At 46.2% G+C, this 18,265-nt stretch overlaps 2 protein-coding genes across 6 annotated transcripts in view; one reads left to right on the top strand and one right to left on the bottom strand.

Annotated features, from left to right (window-relative positions):
• The window catches only part of HLCS (holocarboxylase synthetase), a 173,396-nt gene extending 159,875 nt beyond the window's left edge, over positions 1–13,521 (top strand). The window contains exons 8-11 of one of the 4 annotated variants that reach the window (XM_074356845.1): positions 1,182–1,342; positions 6,291–6,405; positions 8,589–8,802; positions 10,323–13,521. In XM_074356845.1, the coding sequence (XP_074212946.1) occupies positions 1,182–1,342; positions 6,291–6,405; positions 8,589–8,802; positions 10,323–10,494 (662 nt within the window). In that variant the 3' untranslated portion in view covers positions 10,495–13,521. Of the gene's footprint in view, positions 1–1,181; positions 1,343–4,330; positions 4,502–6,290; positions 6,406–7,439; positions 8,163–8,588; positions 8,803–10,322 lie in introns of those variants that run through there. The other 3 variants (XM_074356869.1, XM_074356945.1, XM_074356911.1) reach the window with 3 other exon arrangements.
• Positions 13,522–14,941: 1,420 nt separating this feature from the next.
• SIM2 (SIM bHLH transcription factor 2) overlaps positions 14,942–18,265 on the bottom strand; it is a 45,503-nt gene continuing 42,179 nt past the window's right edge. For both annotated transcript variants that reach the window (XM_074357050.1, XM_074357015.1), the window contains one exon: positions 14,942–17,180. In XM_074357050.1, the coding sequence (XP_074213151.1) occupies positions 16,726–17,180 (455 nt within the window). In that variant the 3' untranslated portion in view covers positions 14,942–16,725. The remainder of the gene's footprint in view (positions 17,181–18,265) is intronic.

Below are 18,265 nucleotides of genomic sequence, written 5' to 3' on the forward strand. Positions count from 1 at the left end.
TGTGTGTGTGTGAGTGAGAGATGGTTTTAATGTTCAGTTACTTGTATCTTGTAAATTCCTCTTTCTGACACATCCTGTGCATTCCAGTGTGAATAATGACTATGTTATAGGGACATTTATTTTCCTGAATTTTCTCTGTGAGGTCCCTACTGTGTCTGTAGCGAGTGTCACATGGAGGGGTCTTTCGTCTGCCAGCCCCCACCCCAGATGGCACTGGAATTTACATGGAGTGGGCACTTGATTGCAAAGTGCTGCCCAGAGCTTCCACCACCTGCTGATCCTCAGAGGCAAGAAACCACATCCTCCCAGAATCCATTTGGGGTCCAGCCGCAAGCAGATTCCTTGCTTGGCCCCTGCGCCTCCCCACCCACAGCTGGCATCAGGCCGACCCAAGCTTTTAACTCTGAAGCAACGAAATAAGAAAGCCACTGTTTTCCACTTCTTTCTCGTGAGCATGTCTCTTGAACATAACTCAAAGAGAGAAAAAAATTCATTTTACTCAAGGCTGTGGTGCTCAATGTGGTAGTTAAAAAGGCATAGAAGAAGTTTGATTATTCCTCTCGTTTTGATTATTTTATTTTCCTGACTTCTATTTTAAGAAATAATTCAGAGAGTTAACATCAGGGATCATTTAAAAAATTCAGCCTCTTTTTTTAAGTGATAATGAGATATAATTCACATGCCATACAGTACCCATCCCCCCACTTAAAGTGTTCAACACTGTGATTTTTAATATAGTCACAGGGTTGTGGGAACATCACAATAGGGATCATCTTTAAAAAGTGGCTTTCAGGACCTTTCCTGGACCAGTATAGATTGGGTCCTATGTCCCCACTGTCTCTCTTCCGCCTGCATTGCCATGTGGCGAGAATTAAACTAAGAGTGATGTTGGGACACTGTAAGACTTTGAATCATCAAAATATAAATGATAGGCTCACAGAGGCAGAACATTATGCTAATTATTGGAAACTTGTTCGGCAACAGAGTCCAGATTTTAAAGAGCTTCTCTGTTGCTGAGTTAACCCCACAATATCCAAGCACCTTCAGCAGTGCCGGTTTATTCTAGTGGGACTGTCTGTCGTGTGTGGCTCTGAGTCTTCAGCACATTTTCTGGCATCACGTGCGTCTGAGTCTGTTCATTGGGCAGAGTGGCTGGTTTCCTGATGGGGCTTGTGTTCCAGGGCGGGGAAGAAATGTGTGGCTGAGCCCCAAGGGATGTGCTCTTTCTACCCTGCTTGTCTCCATCCCACTGAGATCCCATCTGGGACAGAGGATTCCATTTGTCCAGCATCTGATGTCCCTGGCTGTTGTGGAGGCGGTCAGGTCCATTCCTGAGTATCAGGTAGGTGCGGTTCCTCAGCGTTACACCCCCCAACCCTGCAAGCACATCTCAGTTCAATTTGTTTGTCGTCTGTGTCTGAAGGCTGGCTGCTCACAGAGCCCCAGCCCGCTCCTTGCAAAGGAGCAGCAGAGTGATCCTGGGGTTTTCAAAGCTGCTTCAGGCCTGCTGGAACGTGTTTCCCAGAATTCCTTTTCTGTCCTGTTGTCACATTTCTCAAACATCCTAGTTCCATGCCTCTTTTTTCTCTTCTCTTTTGACTGAAGCACATTGGACTGGATGGGGCCATATATGTGCTGTGTTTTCTGGTGAAAAGGCTTATTTATAGACCTAAACAAACCTCCTCATTTCCTACCTTCATTTGCCACAGTCTGTGCTCAGCAAAGCTATCCTTTGTCTACAGCTGCCCTTGTGCCATGTGCATGTTCGTTTGGGGCCGTCTGCCCCCAGCTGTACGGACAGATGTGCCTGTTTCATCAGGACTTTCGAATGCTTTGGTGTCAGTTATTAAAAAGACAAGGAAAAGAGAGCAGTTAACACAGTCAAGAAGCCTTTCTCCCGTTCCCTGGGCTCCACTTACTGACTCCCCCTCCTCCTTTTTCCTGGAAGAATTTCGCATGAATGTAAGAAAGAGGTTCCTCCCCAGCCTCCCTCCCACCTACATGTGAAGCTAAAAACAATGATTGTATTAATTCCTGAAACAAGATTTTAAGATCATGACTTTCAAAGGGGGCCTGTCTTGGGGATTTCAAGGAAGAAGCAGTCCTTCCACTGCCCCTAAGCTCCTCCAACGTGGCCAGGTCTTCACAGTCGCAGAATGCAGGACTAGGGTACGTGTTTCGTATTACGTCAAGTCACTGGCACGCACACCGAAACGTGACATTTATCCCCGGGTTCTCAGCATCCTTGCTGTGTCTGATGGGCTTGGTCTCATCAGACTGTCAACAACCTTCACAGGTCCAGCTTGCAGTCCCTGAACTGGACGTCTCACCCTGCACCAAGCATTTGAGAAGTTAAAATTTTGTTCTGGGGGAAAATATTTTTAACTGTAGCAATAGGTTCATTAGTCTTAGGAAAATATATTACAAATTAAAATTAAATTAGTTTGTTTGGCTTGATTTTGACCATGCAGCCTCACTTGTTGGCTTAGGGAGCATTCTGTGAGTGCCTGCCGTGTGCAAGGCTCCACAGGTGCAGGGCAGCTGGCTAGGGAGGTGGGATGCTTGTCCTCCACGGTGAACCTGGGCACATGTGTCCCCCATTCTCCTTAAGAAGCTCCCACCAAAGTTCCTGTCCCATTTCTGCCATCATCCAGCTCAGTCTCATCTGTATGGTTTTTGGATTGGATTTATTCTTATTTTATTTCATTTTCAGTTTTATTGATATCATTGACATGCTACTGTGTATAAGTTAAAGGCATACAGTTAGCTTACACAGTACAACTATAGGATGGTTGAAATAGGCCCCTGTTGCCTAGGGTTGGCCTTTTCTTACGTCCTTCCCAACTTGTCCCCAGCCAGATGTCATCTTCAGCACACACACTGTGCCCGGCCTTCCTGGACCAGAGGCAGCATCGGTGGAATGCTCGCCATTCCTTCTGGAACCCTCTCTGGGCTGCCTGCTCTTCCTCCTGCTGTCTCTTCTGCCCTTGAGGTCCCGCTGGGCTCCTCCCACCCATACATCCCCGTTCCTGCTCTCTTCTCTGTACCTCCAAGTCCCATTCGCCCTCGGAGGCCCAGCTCCAGTGCTGCTCCTGGAACCTTCTAGCTATGGACTCTCCCTCCTCCGACACCCTATGGCACTTTAAACACCTGGGCCACTTTCGTGGTCCCTCCCAGGGACTGCTTGGAAGCAGGGTTATTTGTACTCCAGTTCTATCTCCTACAAATTCACCAGCTCTCTGAATGCAGGATTAGTTTTGTTTTGGTCCCCAAAGAGCCTAGCGCCGTGCTTTCTACATGGAAAGCCCATAGCAGCTGTTTGAATAAAAGATTGAGACAGTGAGAAACAAGCAGTTAGACTTTCTCTTCGTCTTGGAATAGATGTCCTTGTTTACCTGCGTGAGAACCCAACATTTCATAAGTTCAGGTCTAGTTTCATAACTCGACCTGAAAATGTGAAGTGAAACAGGAGCCCAAGAGCAGAGACTGTGCAAAAGTAAGCGACTGCCCCCGTGATGGGGGCGCTGTTCCCGAGCTTCCGCAGGGACGGTGCAGGCCGCGGTAGGATGTGGGCCGGCGAGAGAGGACAAAGAAGGGGTCTCGGGAGAACGACCAGGACCAAAGTTTCCAAGTTACAGATTTTTCTAGACCAGCTTTTCTCACTCTCAGCACTATTCACATTTGAGCCCCTACATCTTGGTTGCAGGGCCATCCTGTGCATTACAGGCTGCAGACCAGTACTGGTGGCCTCTCCCCACTGGATACCAGTAGGATTCCTTCAAGCTGTGACAGCCTGAATCATCTCCCAATATTGCCACGTGTCCCCGGGAGGGCAGACTCCCCACCCCCACTCCCCCACTGAGAACCCTATTTTTTTTTTAACATTTTTTATTGATTTATAATCATTTTACAATGTGTCAAATTCCAGTGTTCAGCACAATTTTTCAGTCATTCATGGACATATACACACTCATTGTCACATTTTTTTCTCTGTGAGTTATCATAACATTTTGTGTATATTTCCCTGTGCTATACAGTGTAATCTTGTTTATCTATTCTACAATTTTGAAATCCCAGTCTATCCCTTCCCACCCTCCACCCCCCGGTAACCTCAAGTCTGTATTCTCTGTCTGTGAGTCTATTTCTGTCCTGTATTTACGCTTTGTTTTTGTTTGTTTGTTTTTGTTTTTTTTTAGATTCCATATATGAGCGATCTCATATGGTATTTTTCTTTCTCTTGAGAACCCTATTTTTTTTTAACTTTTTTTTTTTTTTTTACTCTTTTTTTGGGAGGGGGGATCATTAGGTTTGTTTGTTTGTTTGTTTGTAGGAGGTTCTGGGGATCGAACCCAGGACCCTGTGCATGCTAAGCATGTGCTCTACCACTTGAGCTACCCCTCTTTGCCCCAGAACCCCATTCTAACCAGAGAAGAAGTAGGAGGCTCCCTATCCTAGGACAGATGCGCTTCTAAAGGACAGGAGCACATTCTGCGTGGCCGAGGTGAGGAGAAGGCCTGCTGGGGGGAGAGGAGGGGGTTGCCTGGAAGCAGCAGGTGGCAGAACAGGGTGTTAAGCACCTGGGGACTTGGCATCAGAAAGCCCAACTCTGCCACTTGCAAGAGGTGCAGCCTTAGGCAAGCCAGGCAGTCTGTAAGCTTCAGTTCCTTCCTTTGTTAAATAGAGATGACGCTGGTTCCAACACTTGGTTTGGTCGAAGTGCTGAGCTGGGGCTCGGCGCCCAGCCTGCCCCCAGTGAAGGAGGAGCCAGCCCTGTGGGGCTGAAAGGCCATTAGCTGCTCTCTGGTCTCTTGGTTTTATTTTGCTGAGTGTCTTTCCTTCAGCCTCACGTGTCCAGATGGGCTTCCTCTACCTACAGCATGGCGCCACCTGGCTCCCAGGCCCAGGCCCAGGTGAAGTGGGAGGAAAGGGGCAGGGCACAAGCACTGAAGGACTGACACAGCCATGGAGGGCAGGACACACTGGTTAGAACCAAGATGGCGGAAGATCTGACTTCCAGTAGACCTTGAGCCTCACAGCACATCCACCGGTGCCAGGACAGTCCCCAGGCTGACCAGAAAAGGTTAAAAAGTGTGTGGGGGGGCTGCATTTCCTGGAAATCCTCACTCCTTCCTCAAGGTAATTGGAGTGATCCTCCTGCACATTAGCATGTAAAATTACCCAGCCCATAAAACCTGACAACCCCGCGCCCCGTGGTCGCTCTCGCTCTGTCGTGCTCACCTTCTGAGACGGCCCGTACTCTGTCTATGGAGGGTGTATCTGCTTTTACTCTAAGCACCCCGCACCTCTCGGCTTCTCTCCTTCTCAGCTTTCTGAGATGGCCCACATTCTGCCGATGGAGTGTGTGTCTCTTAAGACATCTTCCCTTCTGAGTGAGACAGACTGCACTCTGTCTGTGGAGTGTATATCTCTGTAAATAAACATACTTTCACTTTACCATGCCTTACTCTTGAATTCTCTCCTGCGCAAGTCAAGAACCTATTCTCCCCCAAAACAGGAGTCCTGGCAGTTCTGGTGCTCACTGCGTCTCACCCAGTCTGTGTGCCCTAACTTCACAATTATGGCAAGAGGTGGGGGTCTGGTTGGCCCAGTTCAAGGCAGTGTCCATCCTTGGACCATTCCACTGAGACCAAGGCACAGGCAGGGTTGCCCAGGCCACAGCCTTCAGGAGGGAGAGGGAGTAGGCCATAGACAAATCCATTTCTGTCACCCAAGCTGACTTTTGGCAGTCCTTGGAGACTTCTCATAACTCAGTAAGATGAGTTCCTACTCTGTATCTGCATAGCATTCTATTCAACAGTCCTACTTGACTTTTACGTTGGTGGTTAATTCATAGCCAACTTTCTCTTGAGCATGAGCCCCTTAGGAGAAGACAGCCCTGAGACTACTACTCTCCCACTGCCCCCAGCCCCCAGCACACGACGGTACTCCGCAGTGATGGCTGCTGATACTGAGATAATGAACTTAATCCACAAGAGAGGCGTCTTCAGAAAGTGTTTCTGATAATGATGAACAGCAGCGGTGGGGGGTGGGGGAGGGCCCTGGGAGAGCTGAGTGTTTTCTTTAGGTCTCCTTCCCTCTCACCCCAAGAGGTACTTTCATACTGATTGTTCTAAGGAAGTGATTAGCTGTCTGAAAAAAGAGGAGAGGATGAGACCCCATGTTCCATTTATTTCAAGAGTATTCTGCTCATCTTTTATTTTAGCTGGATGACCTCTCCTGATCCCTTTGTGTCCTGTGACTACTTGATTAATATGCAGATTTCCCTTTAGGATATCAACTTACGAGTGAAATGGCCCAACGATATTTATTACAGTGACCTCATGAAGCTTGGTGGAGTTCTGGTTAACTCAACACTTATGGGAGAAACATTTTATATACTTATCGGTAAGTTTTTTAAAAGCCTTTCCCCCAGAATTTTTAAATTAATAAAAATAAAAATAGTTCGCACATGGCTACATTAGGGGGAGTGGATTATCATATGGGGTTACCTTTTCTTTGCATCTTGAGCTATGGAACAGAACATGTGTGCAAGACAGACCAGATTGGTAGAAAGCCCTTCAAAAGGGTTTAGCATTCCTGTCTTTGGCCATGGACACCACCCAAAGGGTAGCTCATCAAACAGACTTTTTCTTGTACTTCTCCACGCTCCTGCTTCTTGTAGAATTAGAAATGGTGAAAACAAACATTTAATATATTATTTGGTAATAAGAAAAGAAAGTTAATTTCAAGAATGGGTGTCCTGGCAATCTCTCTTCCATTCTTAATCTGACCTTCCCAGGCCATGGAAAAGTTGCCTCCTTTCTGACCTTCAGAAGACGCTCCAGGCTGGTGAAAGGGGAGTAAAGAATCCCCGTTTCACCCCCAGCACATCCTTATCAGGCAAGGAGATGGATCCAGAAGCAGTTTCAGACGTTCTTAGGTCCCTGGTCACCCAAGCATCAGCTTCTCCCTGTTGCCCGCGGGAGCTTGATTGGTGTTCGAAAATCTGTAATGGACAGAAAACATGTGATTGCGTGTTGGAAGTGCCAGCCAAAGGATACAAGGCTTATGTCTCCAGCCCTGCTATCAATAGGCAGTATTATTCTGGGCAAGCTACTTCATACCCTCAAAGCTCTGTTTCCCTCCTGTAAGTGAGGAACTGGGCTGGATGCGGAGATTCATAAGGAGGGCCCACAGATATCAAGGAGGCCCAACGATGGCTTCAGGGAACCAAGGACTCCTATCAATGTGGGAGAGACGAAACATTTCCCTGTGGGGGAGAAGCCATAGCTTTTATTAAAGTCTTAAGGCCATGGGAGGTGGTCAGGAGACAAGGAGCATCTTTGGGGAAAGATTCAGAGTCACCAGCAGGGCTGCTATCTGGCCCCTGGGAAGACACAGTGGAAGCTGACAGTCGTCCGTGTCGCTATTTCCCCCAGGACTTTGGATTTTCTGAGTATACGGGAGATTTTTCAGCACTGCACACACCTAACTGAATGCTTTGTACAGCCACTGTGTATGTTGGATGGAAGAACGAACGAACAAGTGCAGAGTCTGCCCCTGCTCTATGGTTACTTGTTTTTTTCTCAGATGTAACTTACATTGTTTTGTATTATTAAAATACAGTAACCAGTATATTTTTTAAAAATAATAATAATCTGAGGTCAATCAGTCTTTCCCTTCACACTGAAAATGGCTCAGAACACTTACCAAAAAATACTGTTACTGTAAATGTCACTGTTCTACCTGAGGTGAGTATTTGGGGACTTTTTTCTCAGAGGCCCTGGGGAAACAACAGTCTTACCTCCTTGTTCTTGAAGTATTTCATTTCTTATTGAAGACCTCTTTGAGTTTGATTCAGGGCCGTGCTGAAAACTAAGGTTCAGCTTTTCTGAAGACTAACCTCTCCTGCAGAGGATGGTGGTGTTCAGTAACAGCTGAGATAAGCTGGTAACTCGCTCTTCCGAAGCCGTGGTTGAGGGGCCTGTAAAAGAGCCACTGAACATGAGCTGGCCCTTTGCCAGCGGCGTAACCCTAGCACCAAAGACTTCCAAGGATCAAGTATTAAGAGATGTGTTTTAGGTTTATGCCATGGCCAAGGTCTGAAATCTCTGAATCCAGAGTTTACTCCTTAAGACCTGAATAAAATGCTTTATTTTCAAGCATGTGTTCTGTTGTTCAAGTAGAAAAAAGAAACAAGAGATTTTCTTTTATATCATGCTCAGCGCAGAGCTACAGTGCTTGGCTAGACCACCTGAGGAATCGTTTTAGAAGCAACTCTATTTTATCCCATTCGTAGCTTCTGCTTAATTGAATCAATCATGGCTTGCTTTTTTCCCAGCTTATTTGCTCTCAGGGTGGGATGGTCCTGGGAAACAAGGATAATAAAGGAAGGGTGAAAAAGGAAGATGGGCTCAAAGACCTAAGTCACTCTCTAGGTGGCCAGAGAAGAGAAGCTTGGTGTGAGGACAAGGAAGCAGGAAGTCAACACAGTGAAAGCTGTAACTCTGTCCAGGTGTTTGAGAGAAATGTGCCATGCCTTCAGTAGGTTGAGCTGCTCATGTTTTCAATTGTTTGTTTTCGTCCAGGCTGTGGATTTAACGTGACTAATAGTAACCCTACCATATGCATCAACGATCTCATCACAGAATACAATAAGCAACACAGGGCAGGACTGAAGCCCCTCAGAGCTGATTATCTGATCGCCAGAACTGTGACCGTGCTGGAGAAACTGATGGACACGTTTCAGGACGAAGGGCCCAATGGCATTCTGCCTCTGTATTATAAATACTGGGTCCACAGGTCAGTGCTGGCTTGTCTTCGTCCTTTTACAATTCCTTTTTTAAGTCAGTAGTTTAATACCTTAAAATGAGAAGTTAAGCACTGGTCTAGATAATTACTTTTTATTTTACTGACGGATAAACCTGGTAGATGCCACCTTGAGCAAGTTAGCATCGCCCAGCAACAGGGACGAACTGGCATCCCGTGCCTCCAGGTGGGGTGCGCTGGGAAAACACAACATCACTGGAGATTTTCCTCCCTGGCATGTTGAAGCTGAATCTAATTGTGAGGAAACAGGCAAGTCTAGATTGTGGAACATTCTAGATAACAATCGTTTTCCAAGTGAGATCCCCAGGGGGGCAGCAGCAGCCTGGCCTGGGAACTTGTTAGAAATGCAAATTAACAGCTCCCATCCTGGACTTTCTAAATCAGAGACTCTGAGGCTGGGGCCCCGCTTCCGTGTTTTAACAAAGGCTCCCGGGGATTCTCAGTTTGAGAAGTGTACCAGCCAGCCTCTGCTCCTCAATGTCAGTGTCTTAAAGACAAAGAGAAGGTGAGAGATTTTCTGAGACTGAAGAAGAGTAAAGAGGCATGACAGCTTAGTGCAACATGTGATTCATAATCGGGCCCTGGAAGGAAGGAAATAGTCACAAAGGATATTAATGGGACTTCTGAACACGGTCTATATATTAAATGATGTTATTGTATCAAGGTCAGATTTCTTGAGGGTGATGATGATATTCTGGTTTTGTAGGAGATTGTTCTTATTCTTTAGAGATAACATGCTGAAGTATTTAAGTACACAGTGTCATGATGCCTGCAGCTTATTTTTAAATATCAGCCAAAAACAAACAAACTGTGTACGTGTGTAAAGAGAGCAAATATGGAAAATGTTATCACTTGGTGTGATTTATAAGTGAAGGGGGAATATGAGATTCATTGTACTATTTCTCAACTTTGCTATAGGTTTGAAATTTTTCAAAATAAAAATTGGAGAGGTACAGACTCTATACTTTTACATCTTTTAACGAGGATATAAGGCAATAGATGCATTTGGAAAATATTTAAAAGAAGTAGAATTAGGTTGAGTTTAGTTTATAATTGATGCTACTCAACTTGATAAAAGTTTTCTTTTAACTCTGCCAAAAAGAGGCCAGTCTCAGCCAAAAATCCTAGAGGGTTGCACAGCGTTGTTTTGCTTTGTTTCCCCCCCTCCCCTGAGTGCTAGAGGGTGAGGAAGTAGGGCAAATATCGTCATCCCAGGGGATCAGAATTCGGAGTGCCATTGCTTATGAGAGAAGCAGTTACAACTAACTCCCTGTTGGACTTTGCATCGCCCTGGTTATTCTTGTAGCTATCATAACAATTCAGGCGGGACCCTGAAAGTCAGAGCTCAGACTCAGATGCATTTTAACTTTATCTGGCCCAGCCCCCTCCCCCACCGCCCCACATCCCTTCGCATAGTGGATAATTACTTACCTAATTGTCTCAAGCCAATGTTACTCCATTTCCCGGTGACGGGGTCTGTTCCTCATTTTCAGTGCTCAGCAAGTCAGTCTGGGAAGCCCAGAGGGACCAAAGGTGTGGATAGTCGGCCTCGATGATTCCGGGTTCCTTCTGGTTCACCAGGAAAATGGCAAGGTGATGACTGTGCATCCTGATGGCAACTCCTTCGACATGCTGAGAAACCTCATCGTCCCCAAACAGCAGTAGTCCCCGCGCCTGCGCCAAGGCCTGGGGCCTCCCCAGGCCACTGCTGAGACGGGCTGGGGCTGACACGTGTGCAGAACCACCACAGAAACATTCCCGTTTGATTTCTGCCACCTTTCCTAGCCCGTGGATCTGGAAAACTAATGCAGAGTTGCAGGCGATTTTTCTCTCCCTCTGATTAATCGGTTAATTCTTTAATTTTGTTCTGTCGCCATTTTATTTGGTGTTTGAAGATGTTTGGGTGGAGGGTTGACAAGTGAAGGTTTAGTTTAGGGAAAAGCCCTGCCATAGGTGTGACATAGTTCTCCCCTCTTGGACTTGGATGTATGTTAATTGCCCCCCCCCCCCACCAAAAAGTTTTTACATGGAAACAGCAATGGCAATGGGATAATTCAAATGTTTTCCCAGTAGTGGAGATCTTTACCCCTAAACTGTGAAAAACAAATTAAAAAAAAAAAAAAGTTTTCGGGCCAGAGTTTGAGGTATGATAACACTGTTTACGAGCATCTAGGGAGGCATTTTCCAACAGGAGCACAGATTGGCACTTAGTCATCATTTTATTTTATGTTAATGAAGAAAAGAGCAGGTTGACCTCTAAGAGCTGTTCTCAGCGCGGTGGCTTGTGGCCCAACAACAGAGTCTGAGTGGCTCCAGAGATGCACCGAGTTGAGGCGGATGCAAGGACCTTGCAGAAGAAATCAGTTCATTACCTTGACATTAATTAATGAGCTTGCCTTTCGTAAGGTTTAAGTTTACTGGGTATTCTGAAGTGATGGGATCAAGTTCAAGATCCTTAAAGCGTTGATTAGGCACTTGCTTGGATGTGACAGGGGATGATTTGGCTCTAACAGCTGGAGATGACGTCTGGCTCTCATACTGCACGCAAAAGAGGATTTGGAGCTTTTAAGCCAGCTTCAGGCTCGCTTTGAAATGCAGAGCATTCCTGCAGGCCTGTGCAGGGCACAGAACATAGAAGTACATGGCATTTTTATTTGTAAGTCATTTTTTTTTGCCCCCTTTTTCTTATATTGCCAAAAAAGAAAATGTTATTGATACTGAATACCATCGGTTAAGAGGACAGATGTGTGTGTTTGTGTGTGTGTGTGAAGCTTTAAAAGAAGATGTTCAAAATCTGATGCCCTAAGAGTCTCTGTGGAAGAACAAAAGAAAGGAAGCCTTTTGATATACATGTGCTGCTTCCAGATGTAGTCCATGCTTTCTCCATGAAACTCCTTTCTCTGTTGAACTTGAGAATCGTACATGTAGCTTTTCAGCCTAAAAAGGCCAATTTTTGTCCTCTTGTCTCTCTTCATGCCAATCCCAAATGAAATTAGTGGAAAGAAAACTTGATGAGGCTCTCAGCTTTGAACAGAATCCCCTTAGTGCACACCAGCACCCTCTGTCCAGCTTTCCCAAGTCAGGCTAACTCCAGAAACGTGTGGTTTTCAGTATAAAAATCTGTCTACCTTTAGCCAGGCACAGGCAGCCCCATAGGAAGGAAAAAAATAACATGTTTAGTTAAGTACACCAACCCAATATGTGTGTTTTGGAAATGTAACTTTAAAAGAACTTCAGAAGCAATTTTTGCAAATAAGGCTTCAATTAGAATTATTCTTCTTAAAAAAACAACCACGCTCTCCTAAATGCCCACGTCTAAATGTAAGTTTAAATAAAAGTCTGTATCACCCCAAAATTGCGAAATGGACTCACCCTGGAGAGGGCATCTGCAAAATATCATCCGGAAGAAAGATCTCAGGCTAATGCTGCAAGTTTCATTTCTTAAACTTTGTAATATAGGGCAAGTCATCTCTCAGAGCGGCCGTCATTACTTTTTGAATTTCTTTGGGGGGTTATTTAATGAAAAACATGCTCTGATTTGTTTTAAGCTGAAGTCCTATTCTAGACAGCCTGCTTTGGGGGGGGGGAAATGTTATCATTTAATTTCCTTTTGGTAAATTAAAACTAATGAAGTGTGGCCATGTCAAAGCAGATGGAGATGCTCCGGGCGTATCGCTTTGCCTCTGTGTTTTTAAGACTGTTCTTACTTGTGCCCACACCCAGTTGTCTTCAGGGAGACAAAGTAGACTTGGAGCAGATGCTGCATTTTTCATAAACCTGATTTTGCCTCAAATGAACCAAAGACTTTGGAAATTCTGCTTCGTATAGAACAGCTGAATAAAGGCATTTTACTTGTATTTTTAGCATTAGGGAAACGTATCTACTTGCTACACTGCACTCATCAATTTGGGGTGTTAATGAACCTGGCAATCTATGATCTCAAAGAGCTTTAAAGTCTTAATGGAAACGTTGCATTTTCTTCTTAATCTTTACAACACAGCACCTACACTCAGGATTGGTGTGTGCTTTTGGGATATTTGTATTGTGCCCCAGTTCAGAGGCTGTGCACTGAGCAACCATCAGGTTAAGTTAAAAGGCAAGACACCTTCCCCTCTGGGCTGGTCACAAATTTCAGGGGAACTCTTGAGAAGTGCCCCCTAAAATAGGACACAGCAATAGCTGGGCTTCCAGTGCCCCCCCCCACCCTCCCAGCACTGGTCATACTGGTCATCCTAGCAGCACTTACAGTGTAGGAGCAAAGTCAGAAGGATTTGTGTCTGGTGGGGTTTGCTGCTGTGGCACGCTGCCTGCCGGATGTGGGAGCACAGGCCCAGACTGAGATTGCATGCAGCCTCCCACCCTCACCCCCAACCCCGCACACACACGGGAGCACTATGTGGTCACCCCTCACCCTAGGGTCCTGGAACCGGGAGAGAAGCCAGCCTCACCCAGCAGTTGCAGTATGCATAAGGGAGACGTTTTAGGCTCCCATTCTGTAGATGTGTTTGCTCTTCACTGGCAAAGAATGGAGAATTGTTATTCCTGGGTAATTACTATGCATATTTGAAATAAAAGAGTGTTAAACCTTTGCATTTTTAGCTTTTCAAAGTATCATCTCTGAAAAGTAATGACTTTAAACCTACGCCTATAAAAAGCAAGTCTACCAAAATAAAGTTTAAGACTTTCTATATAGTTTGGATTCACTGTTATTTTTTTACCACCTTTTATTTGTAAAAATAAGCAACTACTTTTGGTTACAGTATTTTTTTATTCATATTTAAACATTTTAAAAATAAATAGTTTTACATAGTAAGGAATATTATTTATTTCTAAGTACTAAGCTTTTTTTTTGATGGATTTTTGACAGATGTATTATGTGTCATACAAAAGAGAGATCTTATTACTCCAAAGAATGGAAGTTAGCAAAACTCCAAAGTTTAAAACAAAAATCAACTGAGGTGAGAAATTAATATAATAATGTAAATTTTAAAATTTGGAAATAAATTGAATGTAACAACAAATTTAATAGAACAGATACTGTTCTTGTCAAATTATTCTTACTCTTTTGTGAAAACTGCTTGACTTTTGTCTTGACAGTGTTTCCCCAAGATTTTTACTTTATATTTCATACTTAAGTTTAGGGAGAGCTTGAATAATGCATCTTAGATAACCCAAAGGCTACGATTCACTACAATTTTAAGCTACTGCAATTTTATGGCATTTATTTGAAAATGCTCCTTTTATTCCATTTTATCTGTAGCAGCCCCCACAGTCTACCTTAACTGTCTTACGGTTACAAGCAGCTACACTTTGGGTAGACTTTATACAGGATCCACTGACAAGAGTAAGCCTCTCCCACCCGCAGGATCCAAGGCAGGAAGGCATGGCCCATAGGACTTAAAAGGACCAAAGGGGTGGGGGTGAGGCAGCCGATTTGCTCAGAGCAGCCCTTCACACCCTGTTCACTTCTCTACAAAGGTATGAATGGAATGGCTTTTCTAGAAAGGGCGTCTGTGAACATAAAGGAATTCCTTTCCCTGGGAGGCCCAGTGGAGGGAGGGCCAAGCCAATCTTAAACTGGGCTTATTTCTCAAATCCATTTGATCTGGCATTTTTGTCAACATGTTAGGACTCACTACAATTTTTTGTGTGTGTGTGTGTGTGAAAGAAAGGCATATATATTAAAATGCTTCCTCTTCCTCGGACAGAGCCTCACAGAAGTCAAGAAAGAAACGAGATCCCCAGCTTAAACGTGCAGACTGAAAGGTGGAGGTAACAATATTAGGTTGCCATAGTAACTGCGCTGTTAACTTTGCACGGAGCTGCTGGCCACCCGGAAGCCAGCTTGTATAGGAATCTTCCTCCATGTTCTAGGCTATGAAGACTGATGTTTGTTCAGGCAAGGACGTTTTTCCTTGGTACACATTTTATTTTTGAAGTACATACACACTCATGGTTAAGCCTATTTGTGTTATCATTTATAAATCTATAACTGTCTTCTTTCCTAACAGTAACCTTTGATCTTAAACTGCTCTGAAAGCCTTCATGCTTTGTATTTACTGTGTACAGCACCCCCCCCCCCAAACCAATGGCTAATAACAAGGTCAACACAAAAGCTTTTATGGTACTTTATTGGAAAATGTCAGGGGATATCCTCTTGTTCATCAAACCTGCACCGTCCAGGAATCATGGTTTAGTTACGGGTCTTGTCAGCATAAAAATAATACCCCAGGCTTAGTTTCTGTGTGCACACACTCCCAAAAAGCTGCTCATGATGTATGGCTAAGTGCAGCGTAGACGTGTATGCATTCAATTCTTACGACTCTGCCTCTTTACTGCAAGACACACGTTCCTAAATTTGCAAATTGTAAGGTAAGGCAAACTTACACCGTGTTAGGGGACGAGGCAGGTCCTCATAGTGATACTGGCTTGGCAACAGATCATTTCACATTTTGAGAACAGCTGATATAGGTGAACTTTGATTCTAGAACAGACACTTAAAAGACATTTATGAAAAACCTTTCCACTCAGAAAGGTGGGTATAGTTTCCTAAAAGTAAACCGTCTTTGAAAAAGCAGAAAATGATGGAGTGTTCAGTGTGCAGCAGATTGAAAGATGGTGGCTGGTTCAATACACTGATCCACTTCAGAGCCATTGTAGGATTTTTAAATGGTGAAATCTTGAAGCAAAGTATAAAAATAAAATGGAAATTAATGGAAGTTTATTTTAAAAACACTGCTGGTGCTTTATAAAAAGATTTGTTTACCTGTTACACACATGACATGTTCATAGGGAGTTTTCTTGCCCTGTATAAAATGCAGAAAATGCTGAAGACAATGTATACATCATTTTCATTACATCCCTTTAGCATGTTTTCTTCCACGAGGCACAGTCCATTGACAATTTTCCATATTGCACATGCAATTTAACTAACTTTATTAGCACTACTTGTAGCAAACACGAGCCTAGGGAATTGCAGGTGTGGGCCAGAAGAGATTCTGCCTTGTCATCAAACTCGGTGGGGCAGCCAATCCATTGGGCATCTCAATCATCCACATGTCATTCTCATAAAATATCTGGCTATATAGATTTTTGCATTTAATGCCTGTTCCATATATTCTGAAGGTGCTATTCTTGGTGGTATCAAGAGTTCACAGGGGTTAGGAGGCAGTAAGAGCTCGTGCCTTGTGGAGCACACCCACGTCCACCCCCTTGGTCTCGGCTTGTTGATTTTCGTATTAAAGAAAGGGTTAAATAAAAACGACTTTTAATGAGACTTATGAATGACTTTTAAAGACAGCGGAGTTGTCCAAAATTCACGGGGCTTCAATCATCACATTCAGCCTTGACTGAAGAATCCAAACGGGCTCTGAGTACCGGAGGCTTCCCGTCTCCCGGCCGGCCACCCGCCGGCATAGCTGGCTGTATCAGCGCGGGTTCTCCTCCTTAAAGCGGAGGGCTCCTTCAATCCCCCGGAGGGACTGTTACCGAGCATCGGGGACAAGGCAAGGGGCGCCAGGAAACCAAGTCCCCCCAAAGACAGAGTAGTGGAGGCCACACGTGGGACGTCGGGGACGCTCAGCTACCCCTTTCGGAAAACCTGGCTCTCGGAGAACGAAGGTCGGGCGGTCACGTCTCCCCAGCATCGCCGTGTCTCCGTCCTCTACACCGGCGTTTATGGCATCTACGGTACAAATCTAAAGTCGGCGGCAGAGTTCTATTAAAATAGTTGTCTCTGTATAAATTAATTTAAATCGTGCATATACAGCTCGCCCCTCCTGACTCGGCTGGACTTGGCGAAGTGGGAGCCGAAGAGGCTGGCCTATGGCTTCTCCCCGCAGGCAGCCCTGCGCGAGGCGGGGTCGGCCCAGGACCCCGCGGTCCGGCCCGGGCGGGTCACCTGCCGTTGGTGATGATGACCGAGGCGCCCAGGTAGTGCGGCAGGGGCGCGCCCGGCGGCGAGGCGGCGGCGGGGCCTGGGGGCCGGGGCCGCAGCGCGCCGGCCGCCGCCTCGGGGGCGCCGGGGCCGCAGGCGAGGGCCGAGGCGGCGGGCGCAGCGCCCCCCAGCGGCCCGCGCCGGGCCAGCACGCGGTGGTAGTTGAGCAGCACGAAGGGCAGCTGCGCCGGCGCGCCCGGGGGCTCGGGGGCCGGTGGCGCGCAGCACTCGGGAGCCGCGCGGGCCAGCGCCAGGCGCGCCCCGTCCCGGGTGGCCTGGCGGGCGACCTTGGCCGGGCCCAGCGCCGGCTCCTCGCGGTAGTGGCCGCAGCTCGGGAAGCTCGGCGGCGGCGGCGGCGCGGTGTCCTCGCCGAACCTGCGCGCGGCGGCGGCGGCGGCGGCGGCGGCGGCGGGCGCTGCGGGGACAGGCGACACGTTAGACGCCAGCTAGGGGGAGGAAGGGGACCTGCCCAAAGCATCACCCACCCGAGGGGGCTGGGGGCCGCCACCACCCCTGGGCCGCCCACCACCCGCGCCGCCCGCGCGCTCGACCCCCGCAGCCGCCCTCGCCCCTTCCCCGCCTTTTTCCCGGACCCGCGCTGTCCAATCGCAAGATGCAAGATGAAATGTTCTAGCAGCCGCAGGAAAGAGTGAAGAGAAACAGGTGGAGTAAATGTTAGTAAGATACTTAATTTAATGCAACATAGCTGAAATAGCATTTCAATAGGAATCAATATAAAAAGCATGGAGGTAGTGTATTCCTTGTTTCTGTCTTCGAACTGCAGTGCAGATGCTCCGGGCACATCTCATCGCACTGGCCCCTCGGGGCTGGTGGCCACCATATTGGACAGTGTAGAGGCTTCCATGGCCCTCGTGTTAGGTGGTCCCAGTCTGCCCTGATCTTTTTTGCTTATCCCTCTATGAGGAGGGCAGAGTGGTAATCACCCTGCTCCCTTTAGTACTGTCATAATTAAAGTAATAACCACCCTCACTAATTAGATGTCTGCAATCAATTAGTCCCCCCCAGCCCCCGCCTCTTTTTAACCTTAAGCCATCCTTTGTCTTCCTTTAATATCAAAAAGGCTAGGAAGTCGATCACAAATTGCCCCCAATTAGCACCTTTGGTCCATTTTTTTTACCAAGCGTCTGACAAATGAAGTGGTTATTAACCTCTTTCACTTTCAAAACAGCAATTTAAAAAAATCAAATACTGTGTTATCTCATTGGTCAACTTCCACACACAAAGAAAAATAATTCTTTCAGGTCAATCTCAAGTAGGTAATATTTTCAGCTGTTACCAAAACCCTTTGCTTTGTTTTTCTTTCCTTGGCTGTGCGAGAAATCCCTTCCTTGGTTATTCGAGGGACCCAATGCACTGATGGGTATTGGGGATCCAAATCTGAGAAATCGGTGGCTCCCGGGGCTGGCTGCGGCCAGAAGGCAGGACTGCACGGCCCTGGTTGCTAGTATGTTCTCCCTGGTGGCTGGTATGTTCTTTTTT

This window comes from Camelus bactrianus, chromosome 1 (assembly GCF_048773025.1).
Source record: "Camelus bactrianus isolate YW-2024 breed Bactrian camel chromosome 1, ASM4877302v1, whole genome shotgun sequence".
Classification (NCBI taxonomy): Eukaryota; Metazoa; Chordata; class Mammalia; order Artiodactyla; family Camelidae; genus Camelus; species Camelus bactrianus.